The following is a 25,246-nucleotide window of genomic DNA, read 5'->3' as shown; positions in this document are numbered from 1 at the left end:
TCATTATACTAGATAATATTTATTTCTTCTTGAGAAATAATAGCAGCATTATTAATAAAATCTAGCATTATCAATAATATCTACCACAAAAATTAAGCCACACATATAATATTAAAATGTGAATATGTAAAATAAGAAATCCAATCAGGGTGCGTGGTAGCATGGTTTCATAAAAATACTTTTCTAAGAAATTTTCAGTCATATTTACAAAGTATGAAGCTCTCATTAGTGTGTATCATAGTCTTTTAATTGTCACATATAAACTTGGTCTTATACAAGTTTATGTACCCATATTCAATTAACATTTACTTTTCAGAAGCCCAATAAAATTTTATGAAGAAACCAAACCTTCATCTGCTTCTGCCTCAGAGGAACCACAGAAATAAAATGAATCATAAATAAAAGTATTTGTGGAACATCACATAGCTAGAAAATACAACTATCACACTTAAATACAACATAGAATTATGCTTAGACAACTTATGATCTATCCAGTTTTGAAGGTCTTAATGATAAAGGAGTTAGGTACTTTGGTTCACCAATATTTCTGTCATTTTGTTTCTTTAAACTCATCTTACCGAGATGATAAGACTACAGAAAAGATAAGGTGTCTCATGGCTTGCTTCATTTCTCTGTTCCTCAAACTGTATATAAAAGGGTTTAGCATTTGAGGGACCACAATATACATCATCGAAAAGACTACATTCTTAACAGTGGAGTCAGAAATTGCAGAACTCAAATACACTCCACAAGCTGTCCCATAGAATAAGAATACTACTGAAAGATGAGAGCCACAAGTGGAAAAGGCTTTATTCCTTCCCTGGACTGATGAAATTTTAAGAATACAGGACACAATTTGAACATAAGAGAAAATAATCCCACCAAGAAAAACACCAGAAAATGCACTAGTAACTATATATGAAAGGAGGGTGTTGATGAAAGTATCAGAGCAGGCAAGTTTGAGGACTTGAACAAGTTCACAGAAGACGTGGAAGATATTCTTGTTTGTGCAGAAAGACAGTTTAAGCAACATCAGACTATGCAGTAGAGCATTCATTGTACTTATGAGAAGAGAGAGCAAAACAAGCAACACACAGAGGCAAGGGTTCATGATAACCGTGTACCTTAGGGGATGACCTATGGCCAAGTAGCGATCATAGGCCATCACAGCAAGCAGACAACTTTCAAATCCACCAAACATCAAGACAAAACATACCTGTGACAGGCAACCTGTGAATGTGATGCTCAGATCCTGTGTTTGTATGTTTACTAGCATTTTTGGTATTATTGTTGTGCTTATACAGATGTCAGTAAATGACAGATTGGCAATAAAAAAGTACATGGGTGTATGGAGGTGGGAGTCAGAGCGTACAGCCAGGATAATGAGAAGGTTTCCAAAAATAGTAACAAAATACATAGATAGGAACAAACTGAAGATAAATGATTCAAAATTTGGAGCATATGTCAGCCCAATGAGAAAGAATTCAGAAATACCTGATTGATTTGAAAGTTCCATGTTGCTGCTGAATTTTATTGGGTAATGATATTGTTTCATTTATGTATGGTAGCTATGAAAGTTGCTGTAACATCTTGCATTTAGTTTTCATAAATAATTTGCTATGATATTATTAATTCGCTTTCACAAGTAATGTCACCAAATTTGATATACATGAAGTTTCAAAACTAGCACTTTAATATCTTTAAGCTGTATTATTATAGTATAAACTGCATTAGTATTTCAAAGTTTCACGCACTTACCCTCTATTCCTCTTGTCAATTAACTTTTAAAATTCAATTTGCTTTAATGAATATTGAAACACTTGGAAATATAGTGACAAATGATACTAATACAAAAAATAAAGCATGCTATTTTCTTGGGAAGTAATCCATATCTAGAAAAAATGAAATCAGAAAATTCATAGTAAACCTATATATCTGAAGCAACAAGCACCAATAATAGCATTAACTCTTAAGGGAAAGGAGGGATTGTATTTATTTTTCAGCAAGAAGCCTCAAACAAGACAAAAATATAATGATCTTTCAGTAATAAATATGCCTCAGAGGGGCCAAGATATAACTCTGAATCCATGCTTTTGAATGGGAACCTCAATCTGCAGTGTTGGTTCCTTGTTTTCCAAGTGGCTCATTATGACTCTGTCCTAGTCACCTCTAAACCTGATAAATCAGAGGAGACACGTAGAGTGTTGCCACTGTTATTGTGTGTTACACTCTCTGTGCTGCTTCTGTTTCATATCTTTAAAGTGAAATAGAAAAACTGAATCAGAAGGGTGAGGCTTTCTGGCCATCCACATTTTCTTCCAAGATATTCAAATTATACCTACATGGTATTCTAAACATTGTGCAGAAAACTGTATTCAAGAATCAAAAAGTACAAGAGAAGTTACTCACGGTCATGATATGATCTTCTTTTAAGAATACATATAGTAAATAGGTCCTCAAAACGTGACTATACATGGAAAGAGTTTCTGAGGAAAGAAATTAAGATAGAATGTAGCTTTACATGTAGTGTTACTCCAATTGGACTAATGTATTTGTAATCAGAAGCATCTAGGACACACACACACACACACACACACACACACACACACACACACAGAGAGAGAGAGAGAGAGAGAGAGAGAGAGAGAGAGAGAGAGAGACAGAGAGAGACAGAGAGAGACAGAGAGAGACAGAGAGAGACAGAGAGAGACAGAGAGAGAGACAGAGAGAGAGAGAGACAGAGACAGAGACAGAGAGAATTATTGAAACATACCTTGAAATATCAGAGGAAATTGACTACAATTATATTTGATTTTTTAATTATTGTAACTTGAACTTGTAACCAGAAGAGCAAGGGAATAAATATTGCATTCTTCAGCGATGTAGGTTGTAGACATATCTTTCTGAAAAACCCAGAAAACTAATGCACACATAAAAACACTGTTAATTCTGATGGCAAATGTTTAAAAAACAACACAATAATTTAAGAGAACTTTAAAGATTGAATCAGGGTTGATTTCTGCTCAGTATAGTGTGTCCTGACCTACTAGGCAATATTAAATCTACAGTAATGAAAGCTAGGTGCATATCAGCACAAGCATATTTGAAAATATTTCAAGATATTGGCAGTTGATCAGAGAAGTAAAATGAACTTGTACTTTTATGTATGCTATTTCTTCAGTGTTTTCCATAATGCGACAGTAGTAAAGCATACACTAATATCTCTAAAACATTGAATGATGATCACTGAGGGTTTTTGCACTGACACAAAAATTAGAATCACACTTGGTGCCTCACAGTTTGTTCTCGGGGCAAGTAGACAGAAACTGACTTAACTGCATTCTCTGGAAAAGAGCCACTTTTTACAGTAAGCTCCAATATTTTTAATGGGAAAATTCATTAATAAGGTGGTTACAGGCTGAGTCTGATATATAACCCATGGGATAAATAGGCAAAAATTCCCATAAGATTAAGTTTTCCAGATTTACTCTTACCTCAAGAGGGCAAGTATACATTCAAGTATACTTTAAATGTACAGTCAGAAGTGATAATGTGACATCAGTGATTATCAAGCCACTGAGGGTAAAAATACTATACTTAGTTTTTTATTATATCTTCATGCTTTCACTATTGCTATTTGTTAAAATATGCACTATTATAGTTTTCTAGATACTCAATTGTGATTTTTAAATTCAAAAATGACTTTTATATTGTGTTACAAAATACGAGCAAGAACACAACTACCTGTTTAGTATACCCAATACCCAATTTTCAGTAATTCCTTATGTTTTTAATTACTTTGTTCTTAAAGGCAATAATATTTGATAATGCAGATTATAATAAATAATTGAAAACCCAATTCAGTTTTAAGATAGATTGAAAGTATTGCAACGAAGAAGTGTCTCTAAGTCATAAAATGTGCATCTCATATATATATATATATATATATATATATATGATATATATGTAGATGTATATATACATATATGTACCTATACATGTATATATGTATATATGTAGGTGATATATATGTAGAGATTACATACCATACTGGACTTAACTTTGAAACTTTTAATATTTCGGAACTTTTGTATTTTTAAGTGTTTATCAAGATATAGTCTGTTTTGATGAATATATCAATAGTTTTCTGTTTGTGGATCGGGAGAATTAACATAGTAAAAACGGCCATCTTACCAAAAACAATTTACAGATTCAATATAATCCCTATGAAAATACCTACAAAATATTTTGAAGATATTGAAAGATCAAATCTCAACTTCATATGGAGAAATAAATGGCCAGAATAGCAAAAACAATCCTATACAATCAAAGATCCTCCAGAGGAATCTCCATACCTGATCTCAATCTGTACTATAGAGCAACAGTAATTAAAACTGCATGGTACTGGCACAGCAATAGGCTGGTGGATCAATGGAATCGAATTGAAGACCCAGAGATGAATCCACACACATTTGGACACTTGATTTTTGACAAAGAAGCCAAACCCATTCAATGGAAAAACGATGGCATTTTCAACAAATGGTGCTGGTCTAACTGGAGGTCTATGTGTAAAAAAAAAATGCAATTAGACCCCTATTTGTCACCATGCACAAAACTGAAGTCCAAGTGGATTAAAGACCTCAACTTAAAACCAGAGACATTAATTCAGTTAGAGGAAAAAGTGGGGAAGAGCCTGGAACACATAGGCACAGGAGACAACTTCCTGAACAGAACATCAGCAGCCCAGGCCTTAATGTCAACAATTAATAAACGGGACCTCATGAGGCTGACAAGTGTCTGTAAGGTAGGAGACACTGTCAACAGAACAAATCGACAGCCTACAGACTGGGAAAAGATCTTCACCAACCCTACATCTGACAAAGGTCTAATATCCAAAATATATAAAGAATTCAAGAAATTAAACACCACCAAACCGAATAATCCAATTGAGAAATGGGGCTCAGAATTAAACAGAGAATTCTCAATAGAGGAATATTGAATGGCTGAAAATCATTAAAGAAATGCTCAACCTCCTTAGTCATAAGGGAAATGCAAATCAAAACAACTCTGAGATTCCATCTTATTCCCATCAGAATGGCCAAGATAAAAAATTCAAGTGACATGACATGCTGGCGAGGACATGAAGAAAGAGGAACATTCATTCATTGCTGGTGGGAATGCAAACTAGTGCAACCACCTTGGAAATCTATCTGGTGCTTTCTCAGAAAAATGGGAATAGGGCTTCCTCAAGACCTAGCTATTCCACTCCTTGGACTATACCCAGAAAATGCTCTACCACACAACAGGAACATATGCTCAACCATGTTCATAGCTGCTTTATTCATAATAGCCAGAACATGGAAAAAGCCTAAGTGTCCCTCAGTAGAAGAATGGATAAAGAAACTGTGGTACATTTACACTATGGAAAACTACTCAGCTCTTAAAAACAAGGAATTCCCAAAATTTGTGGACAAATGGATTGACCTAGAAATTATCATAATGAGTGAGTTCACCCAGAAGCAAAAAGAGACAAATGGTATATACTCACTTATATGGAGACACTAGTCCAAGGGGTACATCCCATTAAAAAATTTAATTACCAGTAAAGTGGGTCAGAGGGGAGGACATCCTATTGAGACTTAAGGTGAGAGAAGCATGGGAGAATGGGGAAATAGAAGGATCCAGAGGGACCTGGAAACCTGCAAGAACTTTATGACAGGCAGATCTGGGTCCTGGGGTCCTCCTCAAACTATGGTACCAGCCAAGGAAAATATAGACAGTAAACTTCGAACCCCTACCCAGACCTAGCTGATGTACAGGAATTATTCCACCGTTGAGTGGAGAGTGAGATCTGACTTTCACATGAACTCTGGTGCCCCTTTTCTGACCATGTCCCCTGGATGGGGTGTCCTGGTGGCACTCAGAAGAAGGAAAGCAAGTTACCAAGAAGAGACTCAATACCCTAAGAGCATATATAGGGGGAGAAGGTCCCCCTCAGTCACAGACATAGAGGAGGGAAGTAGCGAGGAAGAGGGAGGGAGGGAGGAATAGGAGGATACCAAGGATGGGCTAACAATTGAGATGTAATATGAATAAGTTAATAAAATAAAATTAAAAAATGAATAACTAACTGTTATAAAAGGACAATATGAGATGTTAATACTCAGATGTGATGGTAGATTCTAGGCAAGTATTATAGGTTAAAGGACATATATAATCCAGATAAACTATGTACATGTATAACATTTTGAAAGTATAAATATAAATAAATGGATCATTCAGAATAACTGAGTGATATTCATCTGAGAGATTCAAAATTTATGCAACATCTACAAATCAACAATTGTAATGTAATTGTAATATATAAACAATGAAAGAAATAATATCATCTCAACTGATATAGATAAGGCACTTGATAAAGTTAAACAATCTTCAAGATAAAATATCTGAAGAAATTAGAAATAAAACATTCCTCAAAATAACAAAGATATGTACGACAGAACTGCCACCCAAAGTGTAATAAGTAAATTTCTCATAAGATAATACCTTATTCAACCAGTTATCAAAGTTTCACTTTTCTCATCTTCTATTTGTTTTTACTCTTGTGTTGGTGGTTATTGTGGCAGTGATGGCAGTGTTGGTGATAACAGTGTCAGTGGTGCATCTTTGTTAACTTTAATAGGTTTTTAATTTACTAGTCATAAATGAGATTTTCATGCCAAGTGTATAAGCCATTTAGCATTTTCTACCTAATAGAGTTCATATTCAACCATGAGCCTTAATTATAGTTACTATATTTCTATATAAGTTTCAGCCAAGTTCAATCAACCTTCTAACATTTCGGAGAACCTACCTCTATCTCTCCCAATGAAATGTGCATGATACATTACTTCTTTCATACTCTAACTTTTATAAGTTTTTTTCCAGTTATATTAATATTTATAGGGATTACATATGAATTCAATTTCTTTATATGGATGATTTTACATGAGCAAGGCATACATGGCAGGATAAACATGCAATGAAAATTAATTTCCACCCTAAGCAATAACTTTTACTTCATCTATGTCTATATCATCCATCAGAGAAATTGGCCCATCTATATTTATTATTTTCCATTGAGAATAGGAAAAATATAACCACTCTAGACATCCATAATTATGATAATATATAATGAAAATCTCCCTTTCTCTTCTCTCTGTCTGTCTCTGTCTCTGTCTCTGTCTGTCTGTCTGTCTGTCTGTCTGTCTGTCTCTCTCTCTCTCTCTCTCTCTCTCTCTCTCTCTCTCTCTGTCATACACACACACTCACACACAAACACTCACAATTTAATTTTAGTCATCTCTTAAAAATTAAAGCATCAAATTTGGAGGAAATGTAACTTGAAATCTTACACTAAGTGAAGTGACTCAGCTTCAGATATGTCAATATCATATAAAATCTCTCATCTGGAGATACTAACTTGTAGAGAGAATGTCTTGTGTATTATGTGGATGTAGCACTTGTCAATAATCAATCTGTTAGCCTATAGCTTAGGCAGGAAATAGGAAAGGGGACATCTAGGAGGCAGAAAGGTTTCTGGAATAGAGGCAAGCAAGTGAGACACTAGGAGCATATCAGGAAGGCAGATGCATAGTCCCAGAGCACATGCCACATTTCAGAATATGTATTAAAATACATGGGTTATTTTAAGCTATGAGTTACTCAGAGAAGATCCTGGTTCTGTGGTCTAGGCATTTGTTAATATATCTTGAGTCTCCTGAGTCTTTATTCTGGAAGCCTGTGTCTAGGAGTAAAACTACCTACAACTAAGTAGGAGATCACAAAAAAAGGTGTTGAAAAAGATAGTGAAAGGCAAAAGGTCACATGTAATATACAAGTATAAAGTAGGCTTGAGGAGATAATAAGAAGGGAGAAAAAATCACCAAAGAACAGAAAAATGTTAGAAAATGTTAACTAGGAAACTTAATTCTTTTTGGAATAAAAAACACATCAAAAATTAAATTGAAAATAAAAATAAAAAATAAATGTAAAGAAAAATGGGGTTCAACCATCCTAGAAAGTATTAACTCCTTTGTTAAAAACAGTGTTCTGGTCCTAAGTTTCAATTGACATGACCCTATTTATCATATAAAACAAAATGTAAACTCCATATAAAAATTAATTTACATTTTTGTTCAGAATAGAAGCACGTATGTGCATGTGATGTAAACATAGATATACTCATGTACTCATAAATAAAACTAAATATTAAAAGCAAGTTCAAAATTAGTGATGGTAAACAAATTTCTCTCTATGTAATTATATGTAAAAGTAAGTTACAGCTTACTTTTATGATTTGGAATAAGTGCGTTAAAACTATTTTTCAGATGGCTTTCTCTTTTAGGTGTGAATTGAATTATTAAAAATGAGAATGGTCAGGCTATGTTAACAAACTGAGCGAGCATCATTTAATTCATGATGAAGCCAACTTTGGAATGACCCAGATAAAAGAAAGTCTTTAATGAATGAAGGGCACAAACCTCAGTTGTCTACACTCTGTCCTCCCATGACACTGCACTTGTTGCAGAGTCCTAGAAAGATTCCTCCCTGGCACTCCATGAACACTTTATTCCAGAAATGAAATATTACATATTTATTCATTTTTTACAATAAATACCATTTATTTATGACAAATAAGGGAAGTTTTACATGTTAAGTACAAAATTTCAAAACTTTTTTACTAAATTTTATACTTCAGCATATTACTAAATGCTGAAGTGGTTCATTGTTTATGTAAACGAGAAAGAACTTAGTGGATGGGAACACGAACTAGATAGGATACAACTTTCTAGAGACAAACATTACTAATTTTTTAATAGGAAGGTTATAGGTCATTTTATATAGCCTAGGCTAAATGGGTAATCACAATAATGCTGCAACTACCTCTTAAGTAACAGAATTCCAGTCATAAGCTATCTGATTGGTAGTAATTTCTTAAAGATTATGACGTGATATATGTCACAGGGCAGAATCTACAATTGTTTTGTTAAACAGTCTTGCTATGAAATTGCTTTCATACTATTTTTTGTTATCCTAATAAATATGGGTTTCTAACTACCCTGTCTAAAGAACCTTCTTTTTCCAGTGGTAAATCAGACTCTGTCTGCAAGCCTGGAAATTGTGTGCACACCTGTGAACTCGTGTAATGGGTTTTTTTTTGCTATTTTAAAAAAAATTTTATTAATTTATTCAGAGTACAACTCAATTGTTATCCCATCACTTGTATCCTCCCATTCCTCCCTCCCTTCCGCTTTCACCTTATTGCCATTCCCTAGGTCTATGACTGAGGAGGACCTCCTCCCCCATTATATGGGCATAGGCTATCAAGTCTCATCTTGGTATCCTGCCTATACTTTCTTTCAGTGCCACTAGGCCTCCCCAGCAAAGGGAGGTAGTCAAATATGAAGTAGCAGGGTTCATGTCAAAGTCAGTCCCCACTCTCAGCATAACTGTGAAGATTGTCCTGTCCATTGGGTAGATCATAGTAGGGATTCAATGTTTACTGTTGTATTGTCCTTGGTTACTGCAATAGTTTGATCAGACACCACTGGGCCCTGACCCACCCATCATGATCACTTCTTCTAGATTTCTAGACCCCTCTGTGTCCTTCTATTTCCCATATCCTATATTTATCTTACCTAGAGTCTCAATAGGATGTCCTCACATCTATCCCAATCTCCTGGTAAGTGAAGACTTTCGTGGGACATGCCTTTTGGACTAGTGCCCAATTATAAGTGAGTATATACCATGTGAGTCTTTCTGCTTCTGGGTTAACTCACTCATGATCATCTTTAGTCCCATCCATTTGTCCACAAATTTTGGGATTTCCTTGTTTTTAATAGCTGAGTAGTATTCCATAGTGTAAATGTACCACAGTTTCTTTATCCATTCTTCAACTGAGGGGCATTTAGGCTATTTCCAGGTTCTGGCTATTATGAAAAAGACTGCTATGAACATGGTTGAGCATATGTCCTTGTTGTGTGGTGGAGTATATTCTGGGTATATTCCAAGGAGTGGAATAACTGAGTCTTGAGGAAGCCTTATTCCCAGTTTTCTGAGAAAGCGCCATATAGATTTCCAAAGTGGTTTTACAATTTTGCATTCCAACCAGCGATGAAGGAGTGTTCCTTTTTCTCCACATCCTCATCAGCATGTGGTGTCACTTGAATTTTTGATCTTAGCCATTCTAATGTGTGTAAGATGGAATCTCAGAGTCGGTTTGATTTGCATTTCTCTGATGACTAATGATGTTGAGCCTTTCTTTAAGTGTTTTTCAGCCATTCGATATTCCTGTTGAGAATATCCTCTGTTAGTTCTGAGCCCCATTTCTCAATTGGGTTATTTGATTTGATGGTGTTTAATTTATTGAGTTCTTTATATATTTTGGATATTAGACCTTTGTCAATAATTAATAATTGGGACCTCACGAGGCTGAGAGGCTTCTGTAAGGCTGGAGACACTGTCAATAGAACGAGGCAACACCCTACAGACTTCGTGTACTGTTTTGGCCCTCCTCAGTTGTATTTTCTAGGTGGTCTGTGGTCAGATATACTGATGCTCTAGTCTGTGGCATATTCTTTGATCTAGCACCCACAGACCCTGGCATTTTGGGAAGAAAAGACTATTTCTGCATCCTGAGAAATCAGACACCTACTTCCAGCTACTGGGAATGCACACACACCCAGGATCTTGGTGGCGGCTTGGCCACCAGATGTGACTTTTGGACCCGTGGTGACCCAAGTCTTTACTGTATTCCACACTATTTGGAGCCCTCTCACCTGTGGGTTACTGGTGCTGTTGTTGTATGGGTATCAGATCAGTCCTTGGTTTGCTGAAAGTCCACTGATGACCTGCTGCTCAAACAAGGTGTGTGTTAGGTGCTGCAATCTTGGATCTCCTGTCATTTATATTTTTTATCTTATCCATCCTGATAGGTGTTAAGTACAATCTCACAGTCATTTTGATTTGCATTTCCCTGATAACTAAGGACACTGAACATTTCTGTATGTATTCCTTGGATATTCGATGTTTCTTCATTGTGAATTGTCTGCTTAGCTCTGACCCCATTTTTAAATGGATAATTTGGTTTGGTGATGTTTAATTTTTTGAGTTCCTTGTATATTTTGTATATAAGCCCTCTGCCAGATTTAGAGTTGGTGAAGATCTTTTCCCAGTCTGTAGAGTGTCATATTGTTCTCTTGACAGTATTCTTTGCCTTCAGAAGAACAGAGTGGGCCAAGGATACGTCTGTGCTTCCAGTTCAATAAAATGGTTGTTGTGGCTCTTGGCAAAAGCACCTCACTTCTCTGGAACCATACAGCTAGGCCAGAAGAACTTAATATCATTGGAATAGGAAGCAAAGAATTTTTCCTAATAGGTCATTAAGAATAATGAGTGAAATTATTCCCTTCTCCAACCCCTGATTCCTGGACCTATGGATTCGGGCAATGGGAGAATCATAGCATATACTGGATGCTGATTCTAAACATATATTGCACTCTGCAGAACACTATGAAAGCCCTTCAGGCTGCTGCCATCTAATCTACACTGTAAGGGTATCTTCAAAAGGCCATTCTGTATTTCTACATGGCTAGCTGTCTCAGGATGTTAGGAATCATGGAAAGACCAATCGATTCCAAGATTGTGGTCACACAATTAAAGTTTTCTGGCTGTAAATTGAGTTTCTTGGACAACAAATATTGTGTGGAATAAAATGGTATTGGGAAAAGCATTCTTTTTTTTTCTTTTTTAAATATAGTTTATTAATTTATTCATATTACATCTCAATTGTTTTTTTATGTGTTTTTTAAATTAATTTACTCATATTACATCTTGATTGTTAGCCCTTCCCCTGTTTCCTCCCATTCCTCCCTCCCTCCCACTTCCCCCCTTCTCCCCTCCCCTATGTCTGTGATTGAGGGAGACTTCTTCCCCCTATGTATGCTCTAAGATTATCGAGTCTCTTCTTGGTAACTTGCTATCCTTCTTCTGAGTGCCACCAGGCCTCTCCATCCAGGGGACATGGTCAGAAAAGGGGCACCAGAGTTCACGTGAGAATCAGATCTTACTCTCCACTCAACAGTGGAGAATATCGTGTTCGTCGGCTAGGTCTTGGTTGGGGTTCGAAGTTTACTGCCTATTTCTCCTTGGCTGGTGCCTTAGTTTGAGGAGGACCCCAGGACCCAGATCTGCCTGTCATAAAGTTCTTCTTGTAGGTTTCCAGGACCCTGTGGGTCCTATTATTTCCCCATTCTTCCATGCTACTCTCGCCTAAAGACTCAATAGGATGTCCTCTCCTCTGACCCACTTTCTTGGTAAGTAAGGTTTTTCATGGGACGTATCCCTTGGACTAGTGTTTTGATATAAGTGAGTATATACCGTTTGTCTCTTTTTGCTTCTGGGTGAACTCACTCATTATGATAATTTCTAGGTCAATCCATTTGTCCACAAATTTCGGGAATTCCTCGTTTTTAATAGCTGAGTAATACTCCATAGTGTAAATGTACCATAGTTTCTTAGTCCATTCTTCTACTGAGGGACATTTAGGCTGTTTCCATGTTCTGGCTATTGTGTATAAAGCAGCTATGAACATGGTTGAGCATATGTCCCTGTTGTGTGTTAGGGCATTTTCTGGGTATATTCCAAGGAGTGGGATAGCTGGGTCTTGAGGAAGCCCTATTCCCATTTTTCTGAGAAAACGCCAGATAGCTTTCCAAAGTGGCTGTACTAGTTTGCATTCCCACCAGCAGTGAAGGAGTGTTCCTCTCTGTCCACATCCTTGCCAAAAATGGAATCGAATTGAAGACCCGGAGATGAATCCAGACACATTTGCTCACTTGATTTTTGACAAAGAAGCCAAATCTATTCAATGGAAAAATGATAGCATCTTCAACAAATGGTGCTGGTCTAACTGGATGTCTACATGTAGAAAAATGCAATTAGACCCTTATTTGTCACCATGCACAAAACTCAAGTCCAAGTGGATTAAAGACCTCAACTTAAAACCAGAGACATTAACTCAGTTAGAGGAAAAAGTGAGGAAGAGCCTGGGACACATAGGCACAGGAAACAACTTCCTGAACAGTACACCCACAGCCCAGGCCTTAATGTCAATAATTAATAAATGGGACCTTATGAGGCTGAGAAGCTTCTGTAAGGCAGGAGAAACTGTCAAGAGAACAAAGCGACAGCCTACTGACTGGGAAAAGTTCTTCACCAACCCTTCATCTGACAAAGGTTTAATATCCAAAATATATAAAGAACTCAAGAAATTAAACACCACAAAACCAAACAACCCAATTGCAAAATGGGGCTTAGAACTAAACAGAGAATTCTCAACAGAGGAATATCAAATGGCTGAGAAACACTTAAAGAAATGCTCATCCTCGTTAGGCATCAGAGAAATGCAAATCAAAACGACACTGAGATTCCATCTTACACCCATCAGAATGGCTAAGAGCATTCTTTAATTACATGTATGGTGTCATTTTTACAGAAAGATTACATCCAGAAAAGGCAAATCCAAAGCCAGAATATGTATCTGCTCCAATTAGGACACAGTGTTTTCCTTTCGACAAAGGAAGTGGTACAATGTAATCCACTATCCTCCCGTCCACTAGCTGGTCGTAATGAAGAATGGCGCCATTTTTAAGGCTTGATGTGTGTGTCTACATTGGAACATGTGGCACTCAGTAGCAATTGTTTCTATGTGACCCTTAATAATTTTGGGGCCATGTAATTGAGCATATTCATGACCCTTACCTCTGTCAGCATGGCCCATTTGTTCATGGGCCCATTTTGCATTAACAGGGATAATTGAGGAAAGAGGCTGACTCTCTACAGAATGGATCATCCTATCAATTTATTCACTGATTTCCTTCTCAGCTGAAGTCATTTTTTGATGAGAATTTATATGAGACCCAAGTACCTTAACTTGCACCCATTGGGCAAGATCTACCCACATACTATTTACACAGATAACTTTATCACCAATTTTTCAATCATGGTCTATACAAGTCCTTGAAAATACAAGTAAGCCATTGGCTATATTCAATATATCAGTGAACAATCACACATCTGTTCGTTTCTCCTTCAATAATATGTATGACCACATAGACTGCCCAAAGTTCTGCCTACTGTGAAGATTTGCCTTTGCCATTGTCTCTCAGGGTTGTCCCAGAAGTGGTTTGTAATACTGCTGCTGTCCACTTCTGGATGATGCCTGCATAACATGCAAAATCCTCATTAAACCAGGTTCTACTCATCTCTTCCTAAGTCAGCACACCCCATGAGACAATAGGTGCATGTGTGGCAGCAGATTGCATTGTAACAGGAATAGAAATAATGGGCATTTGGGCAGATTATTAATGTAACTTGCTTATGCCCTCAGTACTACCATGTATATGCCACTTCCATTTGGTAATGGATTGCTGGTGTCTACATCTTACTTTAAATTGGTGGATTAGATAATAACCAGCATGGTGAGAAACTCAAATCACATATTAATTTGGTGGCCCATTGTCAAAACCTACTCTCCCCTAAGGCTCAATAGCAGACCAATTATGTTTCTCAAAAGGAGAATAATTGTCTGTGCATGGTGATGGATATTTCCTCCAAAGTCCCAAATGTCTCTTCCGTGATTTACCTAATAGTGGCTTACCAAAGGCTCCAAAGAGCTTCACTATAATCCATTAGTACCTCAAATACTATTGGGTCTGCACGACCATATTTCCAAGTAGTAAATAAGCCTACACATCAGTATGAACTCATTGAAGACCCATAACATCTTCTAATTCCCACTCATGCTAGCAGCTTCTGAGTCACTTATTACATGGTACATGGACTAGAGTAACACACTGGAGTGAATAATGTGCTTTCTTCAGAATACTAATCAGCCAACTAAATATTGTATTTCTTTCTTGGTAGTGGGTGAAATATTTTATCGTTCACTTTAAAAGGACTATTTATACATGCCCCACACCAATGAGCTCCTGAGAATTTCACAGTGGTAGAAGGTCTTTAATTTTGGTTGAATTAATTTTCCATGCTCTAGTGCACATGTGTTACTAACAATACCAAAATCCTTGACACCTTCTTCTCACTTGGTCCAATAAGTATAATATCATCAATATAGAACAACAATTTGATATTTTGTGGAATAGCCAAAAAATCAAGATCCCTTATAACTAAATTATGGTGCAGACCTGGAGAGTTAATCTAGCTTTAAGGCAAAATTGTAAATGTTTACTGCTGGCCTTGAGAACTGAAAAAATGCCTCTTGTAGTTCTTACACTAAGTACAGAAAAACTTCATTTGTTAGATCAACAGTTGAAAAACATGTACCAGAAAATATATCAATCACCTCAAATAATGGCATCTTATTTGGTACAGCAGCTGAAGCTGGAGTCACTATTTGATTGAGTTTTCAGTATTCACTTGTCATTTTTCTCAATATCTTCTGCAGTGACCAAATATGAGAGTTGAAACACTACCATTGCATCTTTCAAGTCATGGATAGTGGCACTAATTTCTAAAATTTTCCAAGGTGTGCTATACTGTTATTGATTCACTATATTTCCAAGCAGAGGCAACTCTGAAGGGTTCTGTTTAGCCTTTTCCAAATTAGTATTCCTCATTCTGCAGTTCAGAGAACCAGTGAAATAATTTTGCCAACTCTCTCTCTCCCTCTCTCTCTCTCTCTCTCTCTCTCTCTCTCTCTCTCTCTCTCTCTCTCTCTCTCTCTCTCTCTCTCACACACACACACATACACAGAGAGAGAGAGAGAGAGAGAGAGAGAGAGAGAGAGAGAGAGAGGGAGAGAGAGAAAGGGAGGGAGAGAAAGAGAGAGAGAGAGAGAGAGAGAGAGAGAGAGAGAGAGAGAGAGAGAGAGAGAGGAGACAGAGACAGAGAAAAAGACAGGGAAACAGAATCATAGACAGAGACAAAAAGAGAAAGAGAGAAAGAGAGGGAGAGGAATACAGATACATTCCTCATCCAAAGTTACTGAAAGGATGAGAAAAAGTTGAAAAAGTGGATATAATCTGAATACCATCTTGAATAGTATCTTTATTGCAAACTATTTATGAAAAGGTTCCTTTAATTTATAAGAAGGATTCTTTTCCTAATTTTTAGATTAAGGAGTTCATCTCAAATGATTTTAAAGCACAGGATTCTGATTGCAATCGTAGAACCTTAACAGAAAGGAAATATAAATACCTTTATTTTTATTGATAAAAAGCCATCCTGTTTATGAGTGATTGTGAAATTTGGAAAAATATTCACATTGAAAAGTGATTACTACCATGACCTTAGGAAATACATCTAATTAGAAGTTCCTATTAGAATACATGTCACCTCATCCAATTTAATAAGTTCCTTTCTTCTAAAAGGGTGATGTGTAACAAATTTTCAAGTGTGAGAATCTAACATTGTAAGAAAATCATCACTAGGAGCCAAATAATATTGCTCTCTAAGGACATATCTATTAAAATGTCTTATTATTAGATCTATTATATGGTTAGTCTCTTTAAGTGTAATATTGCCTTCTGATCTGTCTTCATAAGAGACTTGTTTTCCCACATTTAGCTATTTTTGGTTTATGATATTGTAAAATGACATGCTGCATGTCTTATGAGAATAGGGTCCATTAGGAAGAGAGAAAGACTTACACAATCATAATCACATAAGTATAGAGGTAATAACTATAACAGATTGTTTTAAATTCCAGCAAGATTAACTGAGTTCTGTGGAAAGGCAACATTTTCTAATTATTGCTAAGGACCACCTGGATGGTTACTTTCCATATGCCATAGGTGATATAATAAGTACAAGTGAGGACACTTAACTACAAAATCAATTAATATTTGGGGCTACATTTAGGCAGAAGCTGTCATAAAGAAAATTGAGAGAGTTTTATTGTCAAGCCTGCACTACAGTTCAGTAAGCAAAGCACTTTTCATTGCAAACATGAGGACCTGAGTTTGAAATCTAAATAAATAATTTTAAAAGGTTAATAATATTGGTGTGTGTTTGTGATCCCAGAATTAGAGTGTAGAGATAGGTGGATTCCTGCTGGCCACACACCTTTCATTACACCTTCTTAAAAAAATGAAAAAGATGTAAAGTGTTTTAGGGCTGAGGAACAGTACCAAAGTCGGTTCTCTCACCTACACCTGAATGCACATGCATGACCATGTCAACTAACAAGATGTATCTGCACCTGAAGACAAATACATATACATATATTTGCACACTCAAAATAGATTAATCATCATTTATAATTTCTAATTCTGTACTGAGATGCATTAGCAAAGATGGCCAAATAAATTGCTAGGTAATCTAGGAACTGAATCAATCTTGTCAACACACTTACTGGGGATATTTGTTATAACATTTCCTCATACATCCAAGTGACAGCTAAGATGAATTAGCACACATGTATTTTGACTGTTTGTTTCAGATAATTTTGCGGCATGCCAAAGTTGTAGTCACTTAAGTTATAGGATACATCTGGTAAGTTCACTTTTAACTTTCTTTTTTGCTTGAAAGCATAAGCTCAGCCTGATAGATATTCAGTTTTTTATTGCTGTCTCAGTGGTACAGCAGATGTGTAAGAACATAATTTTCTTGTTTATTTCTTTTCTATTGAAAATAAAAGAATCTATAAATAAATATAAATATATCTATCTATATATTGTATTTTCAATAGCACATTTTCCATCCCTCAAATATGTCTATCTACCCCCATATCTGTTTTTTCTTCTTATATTTTTGTTTTTGGTTTTTTTGAGACAGGTTTTCTCTTTGTGGCTTTGGCTGTCCTGGACTCACTTTGTAGACCAGGATGCCCTCAAAATCATAGATATCTGCCTGCCTCTGCAGCCCAAAGGCTGGGATCAAAAATGTAGCCCAGGCTGGCCTTGAACTTGTGATCCTCCTACCTCCACCTCTTTCAGTAAATCCTACCAGCATGTGCCACCACAACTAGAACCCCCCCCCCGATTTTTTCCTGTGACAGATCCACACCCTTTCCAATTCCTCCTTAGAGAAGAACATGCCTATTACAGATGACAGCCAAATAGGACAAAACAAGATACAATAACACTAGGCAAAAGCCCCCATTTAAGGCTGGACAAGGCAACCCAAAAGGAGGAAAAGTATACCAAGTGCAGGAAGAAGAGAAATAGACCTGACCCCGCTTTTAGGAGATAAAAAATACAAAATTAACAACAATAATTTATACACACAGGACCTAGTGCAGACCCATGCAGGCTCCATGACTGCCACTTCAGTTTCTGTGAGTCCATGTGAGCTCTGCTCAGTTCATTCAGTGTGTCATGTTCTCATGGTGTCCTCCATTCCTTCTGTTTCTTCCAATCTTTTTCCCTCTTCCATGAGCTTCTTAGATCTCTGAGGTGAGAGATCCAATGGACCCTCTCTCTCTCTCTCTCTCTCTCTCTCTCTCTCTCTCTCTCTCTGCATAATATTTAGCTGTGGGTCTCTGCACCTGCTCTAATATGCTCCCATATGATGCCACTCACACAAGGTCTGCAGCCAACATTGTCCTATCACATCTTTCAGGAAAGAGCAGATTGAAAGCTGATGGTCTTGTGTCTGGGATGGTGTCCAAATTTCTGTTTCCATAACATGCAGATTTTTCATAACATTTTGTGCAACAGAGATTAGAACTAAGAGGTGACAGTTCCATGAGGTCAACAGGTGATGTTTAGTTTATCCACTAGAAGAGGAAATGCCCCTTTGGGAATATATATATATATATATATTGTCCCAAAACAAGTGCCTGGGCTTTTTTGTCTTGGTATAATTTACTGTTGTTTGGCTTTTTGGTCTTGGCTCTCCTTTCTGACACTCATAAAAAGAAATGTTCCAGAAAACTCTTTGAGGTTCTGGCTGTTTTTTCTGGTTCTGGCTGCTACTCCGGGTTCCAACATCTGCAGTTGCATTCATCTTTGCTGAATTTCTGGTGCTGTTTAACAGGTCTACTGGAATCCTGCCAACTACACTAGTGGAATCCCTCTGAGGAACTCTTTTCTCTCCTGTCTATGGTATGTGAGTTCAAAAGGAGGGATGAGCATTGAAGAACCCAAAAAAGTAGGCTTGAAAAAGGTCAAAGCCTACAAAACCTGCTTTCTTTTAAAAAATATTCTGAGATCTGTATTTAGTAAATTATATCCTTTTAGTGCCATTTCTTATTCACCATGCTGCATTTATATTTTATATAATTATTTTATAAAGTCTAGATAATATAGTAATACAATTACAAGTAGATTGAAATTATTTTCTGATAGTTCAAGTTTTGTGTTTTTTCAGTAAATGATACATTGAATAGGAGAAATCCACTCTCAGTTATGGTGTTACTGTTTATTGGAATATTTTCAGATGCTTTCAAATGTTTTAAGTTATCAGTAATGGTCCTAAGCTATTCTTAACTGTTAATTAATATGTCTCAAATAAAGAAGCTCTATGCAGCAACATGTGCAAAATATTAATATACCATCAGCTACAATTATGAAATAAAAACATACTAAATATTGAAAAGTTAATGTGTAAAACTGAAATTTATCAAATTACTAAAAAGAGAACCCGAGTCATAACATTTGTTTCCAACTGTTGCTAGGTGGAGCTAACTATGCAAGGCTCCTATCAGCAAGCATAGCAGAGTATCATTAATAGTGTCAGAGGTTGGCTTTCTCTCATGGGGTGGGTCTTGGGTTGGGCCATGCATTTTTTTGACATTCCTTCAATCTCTGATCTATCTGTTCTATCTTTATCTCTGCACATCTTGTAGTCAGGGTAATCTTTGGATCAAAGGTTTTTAATGGGTGGGTTGGTGTTCTCCTCCCTCTACTAGGAGTTTTGTCTAGTTAGAGCATATTTTGTATGCTTTCCATGGCTCCTGATACTATAAATCTATGTTAAAGTCCCATTCATATCCTTCTAGAGGCCTATTCTGACTTAGGTCTCCAGCTTGTCACAGAGATGTCCAACCACGGTTTCTCTTCTCTGTAGGCCTTCTATCCTTCTGCTCCCCTACTCTCCACAGGTCTTATCTCCACCCTCATTTCCTGTGTGATCTCTCTCCTACCTTGTTCTATCTCTTCAACTACTATTTATGTCTATTATATTTCCCCTTCTAAGTGAGATGTAAGCTTCCTCCCTTGGGTCCTCCCTGTTTCTTATCTTCTGTGCATCTGTGCATTATAGTATGTTTATCCTGTACTAGATGGCTAAACTTTGTTTATAAATGAATACATACCATAGGTGTGTTTCTGGGTCTGGGTTATATTGCTCAGGGTATTCTTTTCTAGATGCATCCATTTGGCTGCAAATTTCATAATTTCCTTGTTCTTAATGGGTAAAGCATAGGGAGTCTAATGGAAAAGTGAAGGGAAGTTTAAAAGGACATAGAGGTGACAAAAGCTCCATAAGAAGAACAATAGTCAAACAACCAGGGCCCAAAGGGACCTGTGGAATCTGAAAAACCAACTAAAGACCATGCATGGACTACTTTTATGTCATCGCAGATGAAGCTGATGAATGTCTCAGGTTCATGTAGGTCCACTAGTAATGGAGTCTGGGGCTGTCTCTGACATGGACTTTGTTGCCTGCTTTTTTATCACTTCCCCATGATGAGACTGGCCTGCCAAACCACAGCAGGAGAGGGTAAACTCTTGAAGAAATGGCTGGGGGCTCTACTTTCAGATAAAAAGGGGAAGAGGATAGGAAAGGGAAGTTGTGTCTATGAGGAAAGGAGAGAGGTGCTATAACTGGGATGTAAAGTGAATAAATAAATAAAAATTTAAAGATATACTTTTAAAAATGAAAGAAAAACTTATGTGAAATTATTTGTAGTAATATTTTAATGGGAATATATATATATATTCCCTCCTCCAAGTAATTGCTCTCCTCTCCTCCAAGTCCTCCTCCCCTCCTGCATTCTTTCCTTTTTTGTTCTTGGGAGAATCAAAAGGGTTTAGGGAAAAACATGGAAGGACAGAAAAATTGAATGTAATAGAGCAGTATGATGTGAAATTCCCAAAGATTCAATAAAAATATGTTGGAAAAAGAAATGGGGTATATTAATAAAGAAACCAAAATATTCCACTTCCAAGTCAACTCTGAAATGAGGGATAACATCTTGAAAAAAATAAAGCATTAATATATTGTAAACATTTACCTATCTACCATCAATCTTTCTATTTATCTATTGGGTTATTAATATAATATGCATTAAGAAGATAGATATGTGAAAATGTTATCAGTGTATGTTTAAGTAATTTTGTTTAGCACTGAAAATATCTGAGAAAAACATTTAGAAAAAATTTAGTTTTTGATCATAGTTTCTGCCCATTACTTCCTGACCTCATATGCTGACTTACAAAATTATGGGTGAAGGAAAACGTGGTGGAGAAGGAATTTTCACATTTGTTTTCTATACCACATCTGAGAAATAAAGATGATGAAATAGAGAGGATGAGATGTCACTCATCCGGTCTCTTGGGTTAGAGAACAACCCACTCAAAATGCTACTTGTTTAGAACCATAGCCATTGTGTGTTTAGAATAACAGTGGATAAGATAAACAGGCTAATGAGGAGTTTTTCTCCTTAAAACCCATGAGATATGAAGCTGTGTAATTTTGTGTGTGGTATAAATTTAATCAGATTGCCTATATTTCAGAATCAGAAATCCTTGGACCTTTTAAGTCATCAGTTCCTGAGGACAGATATTCAATTTCCAATACTCCGGTGAGTTAAAAAAAATAAGGCAATCTTGTCTAATAGGTGGAGGCACAGACCAGGGAGAGACACTCTCCTCCCCTTCCTCATCCCTCACTATCAATGGCAGATGGGAGAGCTGGTCCAGGGTTATGACAGCAGAAGTACTGGCCATGTCCAACTACAACACTCAGGAGAGTGGGTGCAGCCCTCATCTGGACAGAAGGATGGAACTATTGCTGGTTGCATGGGTTGCATGAGAGATGTATGAGAATTTGAGAGCTGGCATGCTAGCCACCTCTGACAGTCTCAAGAACAGGAAAAATTGGCCAAGCCCAAGAACTACCCAATTGGTGGATTATTGGAGTACATGAAGGGGCCCAACCAACAAGCCCAAAACTACAGGATCACCATGCCCAGGGCAACAACAGGATATCTAAGATGAGTGCCAGAAACCAGATCCCTCATACCAGACAAAATAGTCATTATAACAAACATTTGACAGCAAAGAAGTGTGGGGAAAATGAAATATTGTGGAATATACTGACAAATTACAACTTTGACAATAATTTGTTTTCTCCGTTGGGGGAGGATACAAGGGGAGAGGTGGGTCAGAGGGAGAGATTAGAGGGATTGCGGAGCATCATGTGAAATTCACAAAGAACCAACAGTTATTTTAAAAACTAAGGAAAATATTGTGAAATAATCATCCTTTAGTAGCAGGAGTTAGAACATGAACAAGGAAGAGTGACATGTAAAGAGACATTCTTGATTTGTCTCTTCTCTGAACACTAATTACAAGAATGTATGCAAATATTAACCAATGTTACTTTTTCCAGGTGGTATAGTCTGGACAAATACAGGTCTGATTCTTTGACATTGAAAAATATGCCTGTTTTCCACAAAGATATATCTTCAAAATATGATAGTTTTTCTTGATACTTAACATATTGGAAAGAAATTTTAGAAGTATATCAAGAACTATAACCAACTATTATATATGAGGTGCGTGTGAAATCAAGTGTAGTTTTTTTTTAATCAGTGGAATATTATGATACCCATTACTATTCTGGTGATATTTTAACAAATACTTTAGTGACTGTGTCACAGGTGTCAATGAGTTCAATTTTATTTGTACCTTACCGTTTTCAAAGTTCACACCAAAAATATGGAACTGAAAAACCAAACAGCGGTTTCAGAATTCCACCTGCTTGGACTGACAGACAATCACAAACTGCTGCCTCTCATCTTCACCATGTTCCTCTGCATGTATCTCACCACAGTTCTGGGAAACCTGCTTATCATCATGGCCATCAGCTCAGGCTCCCAACTGCACACTCCCATGTACTTCTTCCTCTCTATTCTCTCCATTAATGACATCTGTTACAGCACAGTGACGATACCCAAAATGCTGGTGAACATCCAAGCAGAGGACAACAGCATAAGTTATGTAGAATGTCTGTCTCAAATCTGCTTTGTTTTAATTTTTAGTGGGATGGAAAATTTTCTCCTGGCAGTGATGGCCTTTGACCGCTATGTGGCCATTTGCAAACCCCTCAGGTACACGGTCATCATGAACCCTTTTTGCTGTGCCCTGATGGTTCTACTGTCACTTTTCCTTAGCATTATGGATGCCCTAGTACACATTCTGATGGTTTTGGGGCTTTCCTTCTGTGGGGAACTAGAAATCCCACACTTTTTCTGTGAGCTGGCTCAAATTATCAAGCTTGCCTGTTCTGATACATTTCTTAACAATTTCTTGATATTTGTTGCAGATTTTGTCCTCGGGGGTGGTCCTATCTGTGGAATTGCTTGTTCATATATTTACATTGTGTCCTCAGTCTTGAGAATGCCATCTTCTGGAGGAAAGCACAAAGCCTTTTCTACTTGTGCATCACATCTGTCTGTTGTTTCCTTGTTCTATGGGACTGGTTTTGGGGTGTACATCAGTTCTGCAGTGACAGATTCTCACAGAAACACAGTAATGGCTTCTGTGATGTATAGTGTGGTTCCTCCATTGTTAAACCCCTTTATTTATAGTCTAAGAAATAGAGAAATGAAGGAAGCCTTGAAGAAACTTGCTGGTAGACTCATTTATCTTGTGTGATGTATCCAATGGCATTCATGTGGCATTTTAGAGAAACAAATAACAAAAAAAAGGGCTAAGCAAAAACTTGTCCACTTCCTTCCAATCACTAAAACGACTGGAATGTGTGATGACTTTGCATATTTCAACTCATGTTCTCATGTTAAAGTTTGCTTCCCTTATATTGTCTATATTAGTCTTCACCTATCTCTTTAGTTCTGAGAGTAGTTGCTTAATCCACAACACACAAAAATGCATCCTAAAATTAGTTGTCATAGTATTATATTTTAAGTATTAATTTCTCAAAATTAGCTACAGCTGGTAACCTGTATATGTTATGGATACCACTGAAACAAAACAGCATCTATGTGATAGTAATATTGGTGACCAAAGACCTGGAACATACTTTACTGAAAACTATCAGTTAGTTTAGTTGCACAATGCTTTAAAATGAATGACAAAAGTGCCCCGAGTCCAAAAGTATAAATAAATCTTTACAGTTTTGTACTATAATAGAACACTTTTGAGTTTTCTACAACTATATATAAAGGAAGGAAGATATATAACATATTATAGCTAAATATCACTTGATTATTTATTAAATTCTAAGACTGCTTTTCTTTATAACTACCATGAGTTCAGGAAAACTGTGGGTGTGAAATTAAATATGAAGTGAAATACATATAATTTTAGCCCTTTTCTTGGCTACACCAAGTCTTAAATCTGGAATAATTGCTGTACTACATCCCTGTGCTGGACTTAATGACAACACTATGTGTATGTCTGTTTTTTTGTTTGTTTGTTTTCATCTTTAAGATGTGATTGCAGTGGGTAGCAATGCTACAATATATGACACTACATTCATGCACATATAAAGGAAGAGGAAATGGTCCAGGGCTTTTGAAGAAACAAAGAGTACATGGCCTAAGAATAAGAAGGTGGTGGAGTGATAATGGGTAAACTAGAAGGGAAGTAAATTGGGTAGATTTGATCAAAGCTTATGTTATGTATGTGTAAAATATGCACTTAAATGATATAATTTATTGGAATATGATTATAGGTAATATATTCAAAACAGTTTTTATAATATACAATGTATCATTAAATTTCATTAGTCATCTATAGGTAGCTTTAACAATATATATTTATTGTTTCTTATTGCATTTTTCTGAATTTTATATATTTTATTGTACCATATATTGAGGAATATGGTGATTTTCATTTCCAAGTAAATTGTATATAAAGATAGATGTGACCATGTGGTTATGTAACAAAGAGAATGCTGGATTACTGTAGTGTGTAAGATTATTCTTATGAATTTGTGGATAAATGGATTGAGCTGGAAATGATCATAACGAGTGAGTTAACCCAGAAGCAGAAAG

General features: G+C 36.5%; 2 protein-coding genes across 2 annotated transcripts; one reads left to right on the top strand and one right to left on the bottom strand.

Moving 5' to 3' along the window:
- Positions 1-574: 574 nt before the first annotated feature.
- Positions 575-1,516, bottom strand: LOC311598404 (olfactory receptor 7G2-like; the record flags this gene model as incomplete). Its single annotated transcript, XM_084783460.1, has 1 exon — positions 575-1,516. The coding sequence occupies one exon, from the start codon at positions 1,514-1,516 to the stop codon at positions 575-577; it is 942 nt and encodes a 313-aa protein (XP_084639586.1).
- A 21,430-nt stretch (positions 1,517-22,946) lies between these two features.
- LOC311598403 (olfactory receptor 7G2-like) lies at positions 22,947-23,885 on the top strand (the record flags this gene model as incomplete). The annotated part of the gene is made up of 1 exon (XM_084783459.1): positions 22,947-23,885. The coding sequence occupies one exon, from the start codon at positions 22,947-22,949 to the stop codon at positions 23,883-23,885; it is 939 nt and encodes a 312-aa protein (XP_084639585.1).
- Between the last annotated feature and the right edge of the window lie 1,361 nt (positions 23,886-25,246).

Source organism: Acomys minous (genome assembly GCF_964271855.1).
Source record: "Acomys minous genome assembly, chromosome: 5".
Taxonomy (NCBI): domain Eukaryota; kingdom Metazoa; phylum Chordata; class Mammalia; order Rodentia; family Muridae; genus Acomys; species Acomys minous.
This window is presented reverse-complemented; position numbering and strand designations above follow the sequence as displayed.